Source organism: Carettochelys insculpta, chromosome 22 (assembly GCF_033958435.1).
Source record: "Carettochelys insculpta isolate YL-2023 chromosome 22, ASM3395843v1, whole genome shotgun sequence".
Lineage (NCBI taxonomy): Eukaryota > Metazoa > Chordata > Testudines > Carettochelyidae > Carettochelys > Carettochelys insculpta.
The window spans coordinates 9,530,894-9,548,870 of NC_134158.1; the positions used below are offsets into that span (position 1 = coordinate 9,530,894).

Genomic DNA, 17,977 nt, shown 5'->3' on the forward strand with positions numbered 1-17,977 from the left:
TGCCGGGAGGGTTTCCTCAGCCGGGGACTGAACTAGCTCAGCTCTTCGGTCGTGGCCCCCCAGGCTACATAAATCCAGAGATGGCTCCCGCAGGGCTCACTGAGATGACAGCGATGGAGGCTGAGCTCAGACTGGGCAGAGTTTGAGCTGCTTGCCAATGGGTGGGGAGGCTGGCAGGGGCTGCACGGGGTAAGGGCGGATGGCTCACCCTGTACAGGCAGTGCTAAGGGCACCCTCCTCCCCGCCTGAGTCATCTCCCCAGTGTGATATTTAACCAGTAGGGGGGTAATGTGCTGATGGAGGTCCCTTGTTTCTGGCATCGGCAAACCCCAAGGCCCAATACACGAGGGTCTGTTCTGCCCCCTCTAAGACCTCCCCGCCTTTGCCCAGAATTCCCAGCAGAGACTGGATTCTTCAGCCCCTGTGCTGCAGTTACACAAGGGCCGCGCCTCTCCCCAGAGCCAGCTGCACGTCAGTCTTCCGTCCACTCCTGTGTCTTCTCTGCCACTAGGGGCCACGTCCCCTCAGCCGCCAGTGTTCCCAGACCCACCCCTCCGCCCCCTCCTGGGAACCTGTCTCTCTGAGCTCAGGCCTCCTGCCCAGAAAGGGGTCTCCATGGGATGACCTTGGCGGGGGAACAGAGTTGTCATCCTCCTGACCCCCCAGGGTCCAAGTGCCGATGGGGCAGAAGCTCTGGCTTCCCCACAGCAGATGGGTTCTGGAGTTCCCAGCGTTCTCCCCGCCCCACCCGCCCCCCCGGGCAGAAGACTGGGGCATCTCCAGGAGGCCAGAAGATCCCATGGGCATGGGAACGCAAGCTGGGATAAATTGCTTCTGCAGGGAAGCCATCTCCAGACCAGCCCCAGGGGCGAGGCACTGGCTGGAGCAGGGGGCTGGAGAGATTCAAGGTCTTCCCTCTTGGTCCGCGGATGCTCACCTGGGGCTCTTGGTTTGTCTGAGAGCAGCGAGGCCGGGGCAGCACAGTACCACTTCGTCTTCTGTGCCTCTGTGAGTCACACCCCCTCAGCCACCAGCGCTCCTGGATCCACCTCCTGGGAATCCCGCTCCCTGAGCTCACGCCTCCTGCCCAGAAATGGGAGCTATGTGGGATGACCTTGGAGAGGTAACGAAGTTGACCTCCTCCCTGCCCAGAAGATGCAAGAAAATGAAGATGGGGAAGAAAGCGCCTTTGGGTTCTGGAATTCTCAGGGGGCGCAGGGTCTCCCTGGAATAGGAGAATGCGGCACCTCTAGAAGGCCAGAAAACCCCCAGGGAGAGGAGAAGGAGACCTGGGATATTGTGCTGCTGCTGGAAAGCAATCTCCAACCCACCCCCCTGTGGTCTGGGGACTCAGAGGGGTGGGGAGACACGGGGCCTTTTCCTCAGGGCTGCTGCTTGCTCAACCCACTGATCTCAGCCGGGACACTCGGTTTCTCTGAGAGCAGCGAGGCCAGGACAGCGCAGTAGGAGGTATGCGACATCCTCTCAACTCGGACCGGCTTCAGGCCAATGTGTTCAAAGTTCTGCTTTCCGGGGTCGTAACTGGGCCATTGCTTGGAACCCTCTTCTCCCAGTATGGGTTTCCTGCATGGAAAATAAAAGAGCCAGTATGGAAATGTGGTCAGATGCTCTTCACTGGCATGGGAACAAATGAAATGCCGGAGGTAGGGGTGAGGATGAGCCAGCCTGAAAAAGTTTGGACCCATCCCTGAAATGGCTCCCACACCATTTTGTTCTGAATGAGGGTGAAGCTGGTGACTGCCACCAGGTCTTTCCATGTGGGGTTACCTCTTATGAACATGGCAACTTTTTCCATTGGTCTCCCAGGGGTTCCTCAGCCAGCTCTAAAAACACTTGGGCTCAAATGATCTAGAGCGGATGATTTAATAACCTGCAACTTCAGCAGATTCTGGTTAGCACCCTCCAGAGATACAGAAAGCCATAGAAGCACACAACGCTAGGACTGGAAGGGACTTTGAGAGGCCATCAAGTCCAGGCCCCTGCCCTCATGGCAGGACCAAGCACCGTCTAGACCAATCCCTCACAGACATTTATCTAACCTGCTCTTAAATATCTCCAGAGGTAAAGATTCCTCAAGCTCCCCAGGTTCTAGCCCTGGGGCTGGCAACCCGGGTCTGTCAGCGTTACAACTGGCACGTTGGCCGGGAAGAACTGATGGAAGGTCTCAGAAGCTTGGGATGCACTTCCTCAGCCCAGTGACACATGTAGTACCCAGAGGCACTGAGACCTCATCTGGGGTGAGTGAAGTCCCTGCTCTACAGCCTTGGGTGAGAGCCAGCTGGCCTTTAGCTCATGTGGTAGAGTGCAGGGCTTTAGACCCTCTGCTTGCGGGTTCTATCCCTGGGGCTGACAACCTGGGCCTGTTGGCATTACCCTACAGAGGGGAATTTTCAGGTGAGAAAATGGGGGGTGACAGGATAGAGGTTGATAAAATCATGACTGGCCAGGGAAAAAAATGAGTAAGGATAAGTTATTGACTTGTTCCCATTACGTAAGGATTAGGGGTTACCCAATGAGACAGATGGGCAGCAAGCTTAAAACTAAGCAAGGGAGGCTTCTCTTCACAGGGTGTGTGTTCGGCCAGTGGAACTCCTGGCCAGAAGAGGCTGGAAAGACTAGGGCTTGACCAGGGTGAAAAAAGAACTAGATAAATTCATGGAGGTTCTTTCCATCAATGGCTGTTAGCCAGGATGGGCAGGAACGGTGTCACCCAGCCTTTGTCAGAGGCTGGGAATGAGTGTCAGGAAAGGGATTGCTTGATGATTCCCTGTCCTGTTCGCCCCTGCTGGGGCACCTGGCGTTGGCCTCTGTCAGAAGACAGGACACTGGGCTTGATGGACCTTTGGTCTGACCCAGTCTCGCTGTTCCTATGTCCCGTTAAAAGGCTGCTGTCCAGGGCAGCTGGCCACTTCCACCCCGCCATCGGTGGCACTGAGTTCATCTCTAGACCAAAGGCTTCAGCCCAAGAGAGCCAGCTGTTGTGGACACCTAGTCTGAGGTTGCAGCAGCTTCTCTCTGGGTGAGTGCCAAAAGGAGACGCTGCGGGACTCACTTACCCACTCCGAGCAAAAGTCCCTAGGTACCGCATCCCCGTGCGGCTTAGCATCGCCTCGGCCTCTGTGTAGTTGGTGCCTACCACAGACCCCAGGGTCCCAAAGATGTAAGGCAGCTCAGTGCCGTGCCCCACCCCTGTCCATGCAGGCGTCGACAGGCCGCTGGTACGATGGGCGAAGTAGGCGGTATAGACGGGATTTCCAGCCTTTGCCTCCAGCCTGGACAGTTCCAGTAGCGGACACACCACAAAATAGTCCCCAAGAATTTCTTCCATGGCCCATCGGTATCGTGCCTCGCCCTCCTCTTCCCCGGCTTGGCCGTACAGCCGCGCCACGGCCTGGATGGCCATTTCTGGGGCCTCAGGCGCAAGCAGCCTCAGCATCTGCAGCAGCTTGTCCCAGCTGATGAGGCTGCCGTTGTCATGGTTCAAGGCGTGGGCGAAGAAGAGTAACAAGTAGGAGCCTTCGTTGGCACTGAAACCAACTCCAATAGTTTTAGGTGGGCCCTGCTGGGCCTGCAGGAGCCGTGGGGGTGTATCAGAGAGAAAATCCCCATCTACAGTTGGAAGAAAGGGCAGCTGCATCAGGGCCTTGTGGTCCAAGACAGAAAACTGGTGGAGGGGGAACTCTCTGGGTTCCTTCCCCCGCAGGCAGCCCACCAGGGCAGTGCTGGTACCATTGGAGCAGCCCATCAGCTGGCCCAGCCTCTGTGCTCTCTCCTGTGACTCCTCGGATGAAAGCCAAGCCCCCGGGGCATTGGGAGCTCCACCCACCAGAGAGGCTCGGGCAAAGAGAGGCCGGCTCCATGGGGAGAGGAGGTGGAAGCCAACAGAGGCAGCCCCAGCGTCCTGGCCGAAGAGCATTATTTCAGCTGGGTCCCCTCCAAAGGCGGCTGCATTGTCCTGCAGCCAGCGTAGGGCCAGGTGTTGATCCCACAGGCCGGCGTTCCCTGGAGCAGCCGGGGGCAGGCACAGGAAGCCCAGGGCCCCCAGCCGGTAGTTTATGGAGGACACAATCACATTCCCAGTGGTGGCCAGCAACCGCCCATCATAGACATCAAGGGAGGCTGCACCTGAGACGTACCCGCCACCGTGGATCCAGACCATGATGGGGGCCGTCCCGTTGGGCCGGGGATGGGGCACCCAGAGGTTGAGGAAAAGACAGTCCTCGGACTGCGGCGTTTTGGGGGTGTATATTTCAGCCAGAGGGAGGCCAGTCGGTGGAGATTGGAAACAGGCGTGGCCAAAGTTGGTGGCCTCCAGGACGTGTCTCCAGGGCCGGTGGGGAACTGGCTTCTGGAAGCGCAAGGTGCCCACAGGGGGCTCAGCATAAGGGACTCCCAGGAAGGCTGTCACGGTGTCAGAACCGGCCGGGAGGCGCTTGCCCCGGATAGGGCCGCTGGTGGTGAGCACCCTGGTGTCATCATCATCATCATCAGAGGCAAAACCATGGCCTGGCAGGGAGAGGAGCAACAGGCAGGGGAGAGCAGGGAGGACTCTCAGCATAGCAGCAGCTGGAAGGGAAACAGCCAAGAGCAAGTTGTCGCGAATGGGACATGGAGCCTTTCTCCTCTAGGTGAAATTGTGAAATGTGAAATTGCGGAGTTAACAACAGTGGTTTGTAACCTATCCTTTAAATCCACTTTGGTACCAAATGACTGGAAGACGGCCAATATAACGCCAATATTTAAAAAGGGCTCTAGAGGAGACCCTGGCAATTATAGACCGATAAGTTTAACATCAGTACCAGGCAAATTAGTAGAAACACTAGTAAAGAATAAAATTGCAAGGCACGTAGAAGAGCACGAATTGTTGGGCAAAAGTCAGCATGGTTTCTGCAGAGGGAAGTCGTGTCTAACTAATCTGTTAGAATTCTTTGAAGGGGTTAATAAACATGCGGACAAGGGGCACCCAGTGGACATAATATACCTAGATTTCCAGAAAGCCTTTGACACGGTCCCACACCAAAGGCTTTTATGTAAATTAGGTGGTCATGGGATAGGAGGAAAGATCCTTTCATGGATCGGGAATTGGTTAAAAGACAGAAAACAAAGGGTGGGAATAAATGGTAAATTTTCACAATGGAGGAGGGTAACTAGTGGTGTTCCCCAGGGGTCAGTCCTAGGACCGATCCTGTTCAACTTGTTCATCAATGATCTAGAAAATGAGGTAAGCAGTGAGGTGGCAAAGTTTGCAGATGACACCAAGTTGTTCAGGACAGTCAAAACCAAAAGGGATTGTGAAGAACTACAAAAAGATCTCAGCAAACTGAGTGATTGGGCAGCAAAATGGCAAATGAAATTTAATGTGGGTAAGTGTAAGGTAATGCATGTTGGAAAAAAATAACCCAAATTACACGTACTACATGATGGGGTCAAATTTAGCTACGACAGGTCAGGAAAGGGATCTTGGAGTTATAGTGGATAGTTCTCTGAAGACATCCACGCAGTGTGCAGCGGCAGTTAGTAAGGCAAATAGGATGTTAGGAATTATTAAAAAAGGGATCGATAATAAGACAAAAGATATCATACTTCCCCTATATAAAACTATGGTGCGCCCACATCTTGAGTACTGCATGCAGATGTGGTCTCCTCACCTCAAAAAAGATATATTGGCATTAGAAAAGGTTCAGAAAAGGGCGACTAAGATGATTAGGGGCTTGGAACGGGTCCCATATGGGGGGAGGCTAGAGAGACTGGGACTTTTCAGTTTGGAAAAGAGGCGATTGAGGGGCGATATGATAGAGGTATATAAAATCATGAATGGTGTGGAGAAAGTGAATATAGAAAAATTATTTACCTTTTCCCATAATACAAGAACTAGGGGACACCAAATGAAATTGATGGGTAGTAGGTTCAAAACTAATAAAAGGAAATTTTTCTTCACACAGCGCACAGTCAACCTGTGGAACTCCTTGCCCGAGGAGGCTGTGAAGGCCAGGACTCTATTAGGGTTTAAAAAAGAGCTTGATAAATTTTTGCAGGTTAGGTCCATAAATGGCTATTAGCCAGGGATAAAGTATGGTGCCCTAGCCTTCAGAACAAGGGCAGGAGATGGATGGCAGGAGATAAATCACTTGATCATTGTCTTCTGTTCTCCTCTGGGGCACCTGGCATTGGCCACCATCGGCAGATGGGATGCTGGGCTGGATGGACCTTTGGTCTGACCCAGTATGGCCATTCTTATGTTCTTATGTTCTAGGTGAAGCCGGCTCCCACCAAGTCCCAGCCACGTAAACTCAGACAGCAGGAGCCTGGAACCCAGGTAGCAAATCGAGCCCCCTGCTCTGGTCCAGCCACGCTCTGGCTCCCTGCTTGGCATTGTCAGCCACTGTTCTAATTCTCTGTGGAGGGGAGTGGCGTCTAGCGGTCAGAGGTGGAGGCGGGCTGGAGACAGGTGGGTTTTCTCTTGAATCTTTATTGGGGAGTCTTGTGTAGCGAATGAGAGTGCAGACAAGGGAACCGGGGCTCCAGGTACCTGGCTGTGGTTATGGCGTGGTTGGTTGGGACCCTGTAAACCTAGGCCTGGGAAGGAACCGATGTGTGGTCAAGTTTGTCGGTGGTTTTCAGCCTCTCTTGCAGGGCCTCTGGGATCTGTTAAGCCTGGTGGGGTTTGAATTTGTTAGGGCTCCCTGTACACAGCCAAAGCCCCACTATGCAGGGCTGCAGCCCCAAAGCCTAAGCAACTTATTTTCCACAACGGTGCCTGTGGCACAGGACCCTGGGAAGTTGCTCTTGAGTTTTATGCACAGAAAAACGGCTGTTTGGGCACAGTTGGGCCGTGGTGTTGGTACTAGGGGAGCTCCAGGGGGGGAAAAAGTTTGAGACCCCCTGAGTTTGAGCATGGTGGGATGGGAGCCAGGATGGCCCAGTTCTATCTCCAGCTCTGGAAAGGCCGTGAGGACTCGTGAGTTAAAGCAGCGGGGGCGGGGAGGCTAAGAGCCAGGACTCCTGGGTTCTCTCCTTGGCTCTGGGAATGGGGTCTATGGACAGGGTGTTAGGTGGGTCCCCAATCCAGCTGTATTTCATTCCCTCCCTGGACTCCTCTGTCCCTATCTCTGTGGTCCCAGGTAGCACAGACTCACCCACCTTTCTTTGCACCGTCCTGGCTGTGTCGCACGGCTCAGAAGAAAGGGGCTCGGTCACTCTCGGTGCTGAACGGCTGCCTCAGAGGCTGAGAACAACACTCAAGGAGCAGCAACAGGAGCTTATTTATCCTCAGATCTGCGTCCTCATTGGGCTACGCACACAAAGGCAGGAGGCGAGTTGGGGCCAGCTGGATGGGCCAGCTGGGGAGTAAACAAGGAGAAGTGCAGAGTCCTGCACTTGGGGCAGAAGAATCCCAAGCATTGTTACAGGCTGGGGACCGACCGGCTCAGCAGCAGTACAGCGGAAAGGGACTTAGGGGTTACAGTGGATGAAAGGCTGGAGATGAGTCGACCGTGTGCCCTTGTAGCCAAGAAGGCTGACGGCATATTGGAGTGCACGAGGAGGAGCATTTCCAGCAGACCTAGAGAAGTTGTTATTCCCCTCTATTTGGCCACATCTGGAGTGTTGCATCCAGTTCTGCCCCCCAGCATAGAAAGGGTGTGGACGCATTGGGGCAGGTTTGGTGGAGGGCAATGAAAATGATTAAGGGGCTGGAGCACATGACCCATGAGCAGAGGCTGAGGGGTTTGGGTTTATTTAGTTTGCAGAAGAGAAGAGTGAGGGGTGATTTAATAGCAGCCTTCAACCTCCTGAAGGGGGGGCTCTAACGAGGGTGGAGAGAAGCTGTTCTCAGTGGTGGCAGACGGCAGAACAAGGAGCAATGGGCTGAAGCTGCAGAGGGGAAGGTGTAGGCTGGATATTAGGAAAAACTCTTTCCCCAGGAGGGTGGTGAAGCGCTGGAGTGTGTTACCTAGAGAGGTGGTGGAATCTCCATCCCCAGAGGTTTTTAAGTCCCGGCTTGACATAATCATGCCTGGGGTGACTTAGTTGGGGTTGATCCTGCTTTGGAGAGGAGGGCTGGACTCAATGACCTCCTTCGATACCAAGCCTGGAGGGGTTGCAAGTGCTTCGGAGGACAGGGTCAGAATTCAAATGCTCAGGACAAACTGGAGAAATGCTCTCAGGCAAATAGGATGAAGTTCAGTGCGGCCGAGGAGCAATGAGATTCACACGTACAGACTAGGAAGTGACACCGTAGGATGGAGTGCTGCTGACAGGGCTCTAGGGACCATAGTGGGCCACATGCTGAGCATGAGTCGACAGTGTGATGCTGTTGCACAAAAAGCAAACCCGACTGTGGGATGCATTAACCAGAGAGTTGTGAGCAAGACAAGAGAAGTCGTTCTTCGGCTCTCCCTGTGCTGATTTCGCCGCAGCTGGAGTACCGTGTCCAGTTCTGGACCCCACACTTCAGGAAGGATGTGGAGAAATTGGAAAGGGTCCGGCGAAGAGCAACGAAAATGATTAAAGTTCTGGAAAAGAGGACCTATGAGAGATGCTTAGAAGAACTGGGTTTGTTTAGTTTGGAAAAGAGAAGGCTGAGAGGTGACACGACAGCAGTTTTCAAGTGCCTAAAAGGGTGTTACAAGGAGGAGGGAGAAAAATTATTCTCCCTAGCTTCTGCAAATAGGACAAGAAGCAATGGGGTTAATGGGTTTAGGCTGGCCACTAGAAAAAATGTCCTCATTGTCAGGGTGGTCAATTACTGGAACGAATTGCCTAGGGAGGTTGTCGAATCTCCATCATTGGAGCTATTTAAGAACCAGTTAGATAAATATCTAACATGGATGGTCTTGATGGTGCTTGGTCCTGCTGTGAGGGGAGGGTACTGGACTTCATGACCTCTTGAGGTCCCTTCCAGTTCTAGTTCCACGTCAAGGCCACAAGATATAAAGCTTGAGCCTTGACGGGCTTCTCCAGCTTCACTGGCAGGTGTGGGCCATGGCCAGACCTTTCCCCCGTGCAGCCAGATGACAGATTCACAGAGTAATGTGCACCTAGGAGTGAGTCTGTAGAGCTACTTCTGAAGCCTGGGAATGCCCCCGGGCGGCTACTTCCCACCGAGGGACCATACAGAGAAAAGGTCAGTAGCTGGTTTGGATAAACAGGAGAACAAACAGGATGAGAAGAAATGAAAATAGCTTCAGAAAAAAGTCATCTGTCACCCAGCCACGCTGGAGCCACAGCCTCCGGCTAAGCTCTCACGGCTGAAGAATCCCTCCAGAACCCCTCAGTCCTCACTCACAGACCCTTCAATCCAAGCTCTGGGCTCCAGGGAGTCAGGGGACAGAGCTCCCCTGCTCTTTCCTTGCCTGGCTCTCACCCAGAGCACCCTGTGGGCAGCTGACGGTCTAGTTGGACACGCATAGGATTCCACTGCAAAATCTAGCCTTATCAGCCCTTGTTGTCGCAAAGACAGCAAGCTGCTTCATCTCTGCAGAGGCAGCCTGGATCCTGCTGCTTCAACTGGAACCTCAGGCCTATGGAGAGACTATTCGCTCATAGGAGAGCAGTTCTTCAAGCAGAAGCTTCCATGTAACAACATCTGATCGCCTCTGAATCTGCCCAGATAACCCCAACCTTTTTGAAAAGAAAATTGCAGTGAATCTATCTTCTCATGGGATGACTCAGTGGAGGTTGGTCCTGCTTTGGGCAGGGGGCTGGACGCGATGATCTCCTGAGCTCCCTTCCAAACCTATGAGTCTATGATCAATACGTGTCACTAAACATCCATGTCACCAGACACGCACAACCTGGCTGAAAAGTATTCCTTGCAGAAGTCACTGAAATTGACAAAGCAAGGAAAACCATCCGAGTTCGGTTTAAAGCACTGGGCTCTGTCTCTTCTGACACAGGACGGTGATTTCAGAAAACTTTAGTGGAGTGACTTTCACCTACTACTCAATATTTGTCTGCCCCGTCCTTGGGATTTCCCAAATGGTAAAATTCATCAAAACGTTCCAAACTCCCTTAGAATGAATAACAGATATTTTGGAAACAAAAAAGCCGTCTAGTAGCACTTCAAAGGCTAACAAAATAATATATTAGGTGACGAGCTTTCGTGGGACAGACCCACTTCTTCAGATCAGAGCCAGACCACAACAGACTCAATATTCTCTTCCGGTCTGGCTATGATCTGAAGAAGTGGGTCTGTCCCATGAAAGCTCATCACCTAACAAATCATTTTGTTAGTCTTTAAAATGCTAGGGGGCTGCTTTTTTGTGTCGATAGTATATAGACTAGCACAGTTTTCGCTCTGTTAGATTGTTTGGAGCATAAGCTTTCGTGGACAAAGACCCACATCATCAGTGGTCTTTGCCCATGAAAGCTGATGCTCCAAAATATCTTTCAGTCTATAAGGTGCCACCGGACTTCTTGTTGTTTTTAAAGATACAGACTGACTCGGCTGCCTCTCTGATACTTCAAATCATAGAATCATAGCATACTGGGACTGGAAGGGACCTCGAGAGGCGATCAAGTCCAGCCCCCTGCCCCAATGGCAGGACCAAGTACTGTCTAAACCATCCCTGACAGACATCTATCTAACCTGTTCTCAAATATCTCCAGCGATGGAGATTCCACAACCTCCCTCAGCGACTTGTTCCACTGTTTGACCGCCCTGACAGTTAGGAACCTTTTCCTAACGTCCAACCTAAACCTCCCTTGCTGCAGTTTAAGCCCGTTGCTCATTATTCTGTCCTCAGAGGCCAAGAAGAACAAGTTTCCTCCCTCCTCCTTATGACACCCTTTTAGATACCTGAAAACCGCTATCATGTCCCCCCTCAACCTTCTCTTTTCCAATCTGAACCAATTCCTTCAGCCTTTCTTCAAAGGTCACATTCTCTAGCCCTTTAATCATTCTTGTCGCCCTTTTCTGGACCCTCTCTAGTTTCTCCACCTCTTTCTGGAACTGCGCTACCCAGAGCTGGACACAATACTCCAGCTGAGGCCGAACCAGCGCAGAGGAGAGCAGAAGAATGACTTCTCGTGTCTTGTGCACAACACACCTGTGAACACATCCCAGAAGAATGTGATTATGAATGGGATTATCCATCACGGATAATGTTTCTCAAGAAACGAGCCGTGAGTTCGTCCAAGTCAAAGAAATATGGGCTCCGCGGTCTGCTCTCTCTCCCAATTTAGATCAGCGGTGACTGACTTGTGACCAACGGTGGAAATGTGGAAAAAAAAAACAAACCCACAAGCCCTCTTTCTGGTTAACTATGAGAAACAAGACAAGGACCTTACGCCCTGGAGGAACAATCATGCCTGGAGCTGTTAATAACGTTCATGATTCAATCCCATGCTGTCAGAACCAGGATCTGGCCTGGAGCAGTTCTCATGCGCTAACAGGGCCACAGCATGGGCAGGATTTAAAAAGGAGATGGTGATGGGGTGCTGGCACAGAAGACCCCTCGGGGTGTTCCCCGATGTGCTGCTCCTGCCACTGGTACCCCCTCTTGCTCTGTGGGACTCCCTGCCATCCTGTCCTGCTGCGCCAGATCCTCGGGTCTTCCCCGGCCCCATCTTTCTTCTGGGCAACCTCTGTACTATTTCAAGCAGAAGGAGGCCATCTTAACTGAGGGCAGCCTCTGGTGTTTGCTGTCTTAAGAACTATGGCCGGCGGTGGCCATCTTTTCTTGGGACAGCTTGGCTGCCACCTGCTATGGCTTGTGGTCGCTTGTGTCTTCAGTCTCACTGAGCACACTTAGGGCAGCATGGGCCTCATCCTAGCTGAAAGGGCAAGTGAAAGAAGCCATCTTAAATGAGGGCAAATGGTGGCCGTTCCCTCTCAGGGCAGCCATGCTTTAGACAGGGCCAAAGACCAAGAGCAGCAGTCGTAACCCAGGGCAGCCCATGACCTGTGTGCGCCTCAGAGACAGCAGCCATCTTTATACAGGGCAACCTGTCGGGTCACCCCATATGAGAACAAGAGGGCAGCAGCCATCTTCACTGAGGGCAGCCTCTGGCTTCACTCTCATTGGGAACAACAAGGCATGGCGGCCATCTTGGAAAGGGACCGAATTCTACAATTTGGTTCCTGACGACTCCTGAATTTGGGGCGTCAAAGTCAGGCCAGAGCACGCGCCCATCTCCGCCCAGGCTTGGTCCTAACTTCTGAAGCGTGCCTGGAATTTCCCAATGGGGACCCCACAGGGTAGAAGGCAGCAGGAAACAGTCCCCCAATGACAGCCCCACCAAGCAGAACTTTTCCCGCATTTATTTATTAGGTAACGAGCGCTGGCAGATCAGGCGGTGCGTCCGCCAGCTACCCCGCCACCCCCCGGCTGCAGTTTAAGCCCATTGCCTCTTGGCCTCTCCTCGGAGGCCAAAGAGAACCATTTTTTCCCCCTCCCCGTTGTAATGGTAATGGTGACAGGGACCTCCCGGCACTGCTGGGGCGCAAACAGACACAGAGGGGCAGTCCGAGAGATGGAGACAGAAAGCTGCAGGGAGGAAGACGTAGCCACCCTAAATAGCTCAATATATTTTAATAGAAGTTTGTATTACTATGCATCTCGCTATCACCTTGTATCTTTTTAATAAGCCACAGACTTTTGCATTACTCTTTCGATTTGTTATTTCATGTACTACTTTCTCCTGTCGTATTATCCTTTCTATTGGTGATTTTAGATTCATCAGACGCTTTGTACTGGCTTCCATATTGGACCTAAAACTCTATTTTACTCTTGTATGAGCCTGTAAACCTTGTGCTGCCTGCGGGAAAGGGTGTGGCTGAGAGCCAGCTGGAAGCGTGAATGGGGATGTTTAGAGAGTTGCCCTCTGGAGCCGCCTGCCTGGACAACAAAGACTTGGAGGCTGAAGTACAATGGGAACTGGACGCTACAGCAGTGACCCACCTGGAGAGGAAGATGAAGTCCCATCTGTAGGTGAGTAGCACAACAAGCTGGGGCAGCAGGAAAGGATCAAACCCATCCGCCATTGACTGGTGCCTCGTGGTGCCTGGGGCCGCGTGGACGAAAAGCAACAAAAGACGTGTGCGCCGCCACAAGGTTGGGTTTTTCTCGTCTTGTCAACATCGGCACATTGATCCGGATCAACAGAACCTCCACACTCGCCACTAATCCACCTGGCCAATGGATTAAAGTGAGCAACCTCTGGTAACTACAAGCAACCCCAAGATGGGGGGGGTGTGTGTGTGTACGTGTGATGGAGTGGGGGGCTAAGGATGACCCCCCTGGGGCAAAGTATCAGAGAGGTGGCCGTGTTAGTCTGTAGCTTCGAGAACAAGCAGTCCTGTGGCACCTTATAGACTAACAGATATTCTGGAGCATCAGAGGTTAGGACAGCCCTTCACAGCCGGGCTGGAGGAGCCTTAATTTAAAACTAACCCCAGACTGTAACTTTGCAATTTACAGAAAACTTATTTTCTAAGCGAACACGACGTCTTGTGGCCCCTCATAGACTAACACAGCTGCCTCTCTGGTACTTATTTTCTAAGATCATTTTTATTTAGCTTTTTTTTTTTCCCCACCAAGCCCCTGCTCCCCCCGGGGTCCCAGCTTGGGAAACTAGAGAGATCCCAGTTCCAGCTGTCCCTTTCTCAGAGCCGGTGGGGCTTTGCGCAGCCCAGACTTACCCCGACACAGTCTCCACTCTGTGGCTCACAAAAGGCCCCTGTTGCCACAGAAGACAAGTGCATGCCTCTGACCCCGAGAATAACACCCACCAGGGTTTATTTATCCTCAAATCGGTGACTTCATTAGGCACTGCACACACAGCTGGAGGGAGATCTGGGTGGCCTCCAAGGGCTTTGGAAGAGATCCCTGCAAGCAGTTTGCCCACTTGGCTGGGAACAGAGGAGCTGTGGTCACCCAACCGCACCCACCTCTGGGGCAGGGCAGCTGCGAACAACCCCCTGGCCGACCGTTCTGGCTCATTTGTCCAGCCCGGACAGGCAGCTGCCTCTGGATGGGGCAGCGGGGTCCCACGAAGGGAATTGGAAATACAGTGTCCAAATACAGGACAGGGGGCTTTAGAGGAGAGGGAAGAACAGGTAAAGAGGCTATTGGGGCTGGAAGTCCGGGTTCATCCCCCAGTGAGGGGAGAGGGTGCCAGGGGATGTTTCACAAAGGAGCAGAGCTAGCGATTTCGTTATATTTCACATGCACAGCTGCACTGGCTTCAGCGTTGGGGCTCTGGGGCCAGCAGGAGCTGAGATGAAAGACCCTTCCCCACCCCTGTATTCCCACCCGCATCCCTGCAGCTCAGCACCACAGTGGGGCCCTGGATCTAGCACTCCTTGCCAGGGCAGAGCACCCCCTGCATCGCAGTGCCCCATCATCCGTCACCGAGGTGTCAGGATCAGCCTGGACCATCAGGTGATTCTTTCTCTCCCCTCTAGAATCTGCTGACTTTGTGAAGGCCCATTGAAACATCCTGCCCCCATCAGAGCCAGCTGAGCGTGGGAAACCTGCCCCAGGCAAGACTCTGGCTCTGACAACATGTGCCTGGTTCCTGATCTTTGACAGCCCTGGGCATATTTGTTCTTATCAGAGAATCAGAGAACCCCAGGGCTGGACGGGACCTCAGGAGGTCATCGAGTCCAGCCCCCTGCTCCAAGCAGGACCAACCCCAAGTTAATCACCCGAGCCAGGGCTTGGTCAAGCAGGGACTTCACCACCTCTAGGGATGGAGCTTCCACCACCTCTCTAGGTAACACATTCCAGTGCTTCACCACCCTCCTGGGGAAAGAGTTTTACCTAATACCCAACCTCCACCTCCCGCTCTGCAACTTCAGCCCATTGCTCCTTGTTCTGCCGTCCGTCACCGCTGAGAACAATCTCTCCCCAACAGCCTCCCTGGTCAGGCACAGCACCTTTGTCGACCGAGCGCCTGCCCTCCGTCGGCAGAGCTGATTGCTCCCCCAGTCCACTTTTATGTGTAGAGGCAGATGTTGCTGAGGTTTCTCTGCCAACAGTGACTTCCGGCGACAGAGGCTGCCTGTATAGACGTAACCCTAGTGCTGGGCCCCAGGCCAGCAATATTCCTGGTGCCCGGGCATCAAAGTGCCATAGGTCTCACCACCTCTGCCCCAGTGCAGCAGCGCTGCTCTCCTGAGCGGCTTTGGACCCGTGGGCGCCGGCTTATTTTGGTGTCAAAACGGACGACATATTAGACGTCTGTTCTCGTGACTACGCTGTTGCTCTTGTGTGTCTCCGTGAGAAAGCTGCTTCATTCTGCACCCGTTTTAGTGGTTCAAATGTCACTCGGGATCATTCCAGGCTCTCCGTGTTCGGTTGGGAAAAGGCCAGTATGTCGGGTGGATCAACAGGAGAACAAACAGGATCAGGATAAATGAAATGAGCCACGGGGGGGAAAAAACTCAGCAGCCACCCGCTCATTTGGGTCATCAGATTGAATGCCCTGGCAGCAGGTTTAAAACAAACAACAGGAAGGATTTCTCCACACAGGGCACCGTTAACCTGTGGAACTCCTGGCCAGAGGATGTTGTGAAGGCCAAGCCGTTATCAGGGTTCAAAAAAGAGCTAGATCAATTCATGGGCTGTGGCCACACCTGTGATGGGGTTCCAGGGTCCCCCTGCACTGCACCCCGTCCACTGGCAGGAGTGACACTCACTCAGCAGGTACAACAGGAGGTTTATTAGGCAACAGAAGCCCAGTTTCTCACAGAAGCGACAGTACAGCAGCCAGAGACAGTCCTTCCAACCCATCCTGGGGAGAAGACCCCGAGGGGTGCCCCTCTGGGGTGTAGCTTTCCCCCTTCTCGGGGTGGCTGCCTTCCAGCTCCTCTTCCCCTAGTCTCTAACTGCCACCCCATTCAAAAACCCAGCTCGGCTCCTCCCTGCTCTTTGTTCAGGCAGAGGTGTTACCTGCCAGTTGTAGCCCCAGGGTCATCCTTAGCCACTGGGAGCTGCTGCTTGCCTCAGACGTCCAGCCTGACTCACACATGCACTCCCCCTACTCCATCACAACACCCTTGGCCAAAACTTGGAAATGGCCATGCCAATGAATATTCAGCACCTCATTCGTACACAGCACTTTGAAAGCGCCGTGTTTCTCTTGAGCATGGCTCAGCTACATGGGGGTCCTCCGAACACGCCCCCCGACCTCGACACTCATGCAGCTGACGCAGCGGGTCTTTGCCCACGAAAGCTGATGCTGCAAAATATCTGTTAGTCCGTAAAGTGCCAGAGGGCTTCCCGTTGTGTTTGGCAAGCTGAGCGGTTCCTACCCTTTACTGCAGCCTGCACCCCTCTGGGTCTCAAAATATGTTCTCGCACCCCTTAACAAAAACCAAAAATGGAGACCAGGGGGGCGTACACTTTTAAATGCATATCAAATATATGCAAAATAGTTCTATGTAATTACTCACCACAAATAATAGCACAGCAGGCATACAAAAATACGCAGGTACCACCCAGAGATGTTGCAGCGTTTTTGCTGTGGAAGTCAACTAGCACGGACGTGCTAACAGTTAGAGGCTAAATGAATTCGAACAAAGCCGCTGCCCTGCCTCCCGCAATGTCTATGATGGGCGGTCCCTGGCCACCACTGGGAATGTTATTGTGGCCTCCATGCACTTCCGGCTGGGGGCCCTGGGCTTCCTGCACCTTCCCCCGGCTGCCTCAGGGAACGCCGGCCTGTGGGATCAACACCTGGCCCTATGCCAGCTGCAGGACAGCGCAGCTGCCTTTGGAGGGGACCCAGCTGAAATGATGCTCTTTGACCAGGACGTTGGGTCTGCCTCCGTCGGCTTCCACCTCCTCTCCCCATGGAGCCGGCCTCTCGTTGCCCATGGGGTGCTGCTGGGTGGAGCTCCCAATGCCCCAGGGGCTTGGCTTCCACCCAAGGAGTCCCAGGAGAGAGCACGGAAGCTGGGCCAGCTGATGATGGTGGGCTGCCTGCAGGGGAAGGACCCCAGAGAGTTCCTTAAACACCAGTTCTCCATCTCGGACCACAAGAAGCTGCTGGAGATGCCCTTTGTGCCAACGATCAATGGGGTTTCCTACCCGATACACCCACCCGGCTCCTGCAGGCCCCGTACAGCCCGTGCGAAAACATCTCAGTTGGTTTCAATGCCAACGAAGGCTCCTACTTGTTACTATTCTTTGCCCGCATCTTCCATCCCAAGAAATGCCAGCGCCAGCGTGTGGAACCAGCTGCTGCGGTTGGGGAAGCTTCTAGTACCGGGGGGCTGCAGAAGAAACTTTCTGGGCTGTGGCACAGCTGTACAGCCATGAGGGGGAGAAGGAGGGCGAGGCCCGGTACCGATGGGCCATGGAACAAATGCTAGGTGACTATGTTTTTGTGTGGCCGGTAATAGAGACGGCCAAGTGGGGACAGAGGCTGGCAATTCCGCCTACCCCATCACTTCGCCCACCGCACCAGCAGCTTGTCGATGCCTGAGTGGACGGGGTGGTCCATGGCTCTGAGCTGCCCTACGTGTTCGGGACCCTGGCGTCTGTGGTGGGAGCCAACTGCACAGAGGCTGAGGCTGTCCTAAGCCGCAAGGTGATGCAGCACATGGCAGAGTTTGCCCGGACCGGGTAAGCAAATCCCCACAGGTTCTCCTCGCCCCTCTTAGCCTGGCAGCAGGAGCTGCTGTAACTCTCTGGCCCGGTGTCTACATGGGCACCCTTGAAACAGATTTTCAGTTTGGCTGAAGCCCCTGACCGAGAGCTGAACTCAGGGCTGCTGATGGAAGCGGGGGCAGGCAGGGGCCTAAAAGGGACCACGGCTCTGAGTTACCACCTGCCCCGCTGTAGCAGCCACTCTGCCAAAGCCCCAGGGTCCAGAAGATGGTTTGAAGGAGGGGTGACACGCCACAGTTAATGGTTCCCCAGTTTCACACTGGAGGTCTCTCAGAACTCTTGGGTGAGTGCCGTCTGACCCCAGTGACTTGGAGAAACATAGAATCATAAAATCCCAG

At 53.5% G+C, this 17,977-nt stretch overlaps 1 protein-coding gene and 1 pseudogene across 1 annotated transcript; one reads left to right on the forward strand and one right to left on the reverse strand.

The window, feature by feature from the left end:
- Positions 1-1,288: 1,288 nt before the first annotated feature.
- Positions 1,289-7,209, reverse strand: LOC142024804 (acetylcholinesterase-like). Its single transcript, XM_075017047.1, has 3 exons — positions 7,162-7,209; positions 3,078-4,587; positions 1,289-1,584 (listed from the first exon to the last, which is right to left on the reverse strand). The coding sequence occupies exons 2-3, from the start codon at positions 4,577-4,579 to the stop codon at positions 1,383-1,385; spliced, it is 1,704 nt and encodes a 567-aa protein (XP_074873148.1). The 5' UTR covers positions 4,580-4,587; positions 7,162-7,209; the 3' UTR covers positions 1,289-1,382.
- On the forward strand, positions 6,936-17,598 carry LOC142024687 (acetylcholinesterase-like; annotated as a pseudogene).
- Positions 17,599-17,977: the final 379 nt, after the last annotated feature.

Coding starts and splice junctions, on each gene's coding strand:
- LOC142024804 (XM_075017047.1), bottom strand. CDS start 4,579: ATGCTGAGAGTCCTCCCTGCTCTCCCCTGCCTGTTGCTCCTCTCCCTG. Junction 1,585..3,077: donor GGGACTTTTGCTCGGAGTGG/GTAAGTGAGTCC, acceptor TTTTCCATGCAG/GAAACCCATACTGGGAGAAG.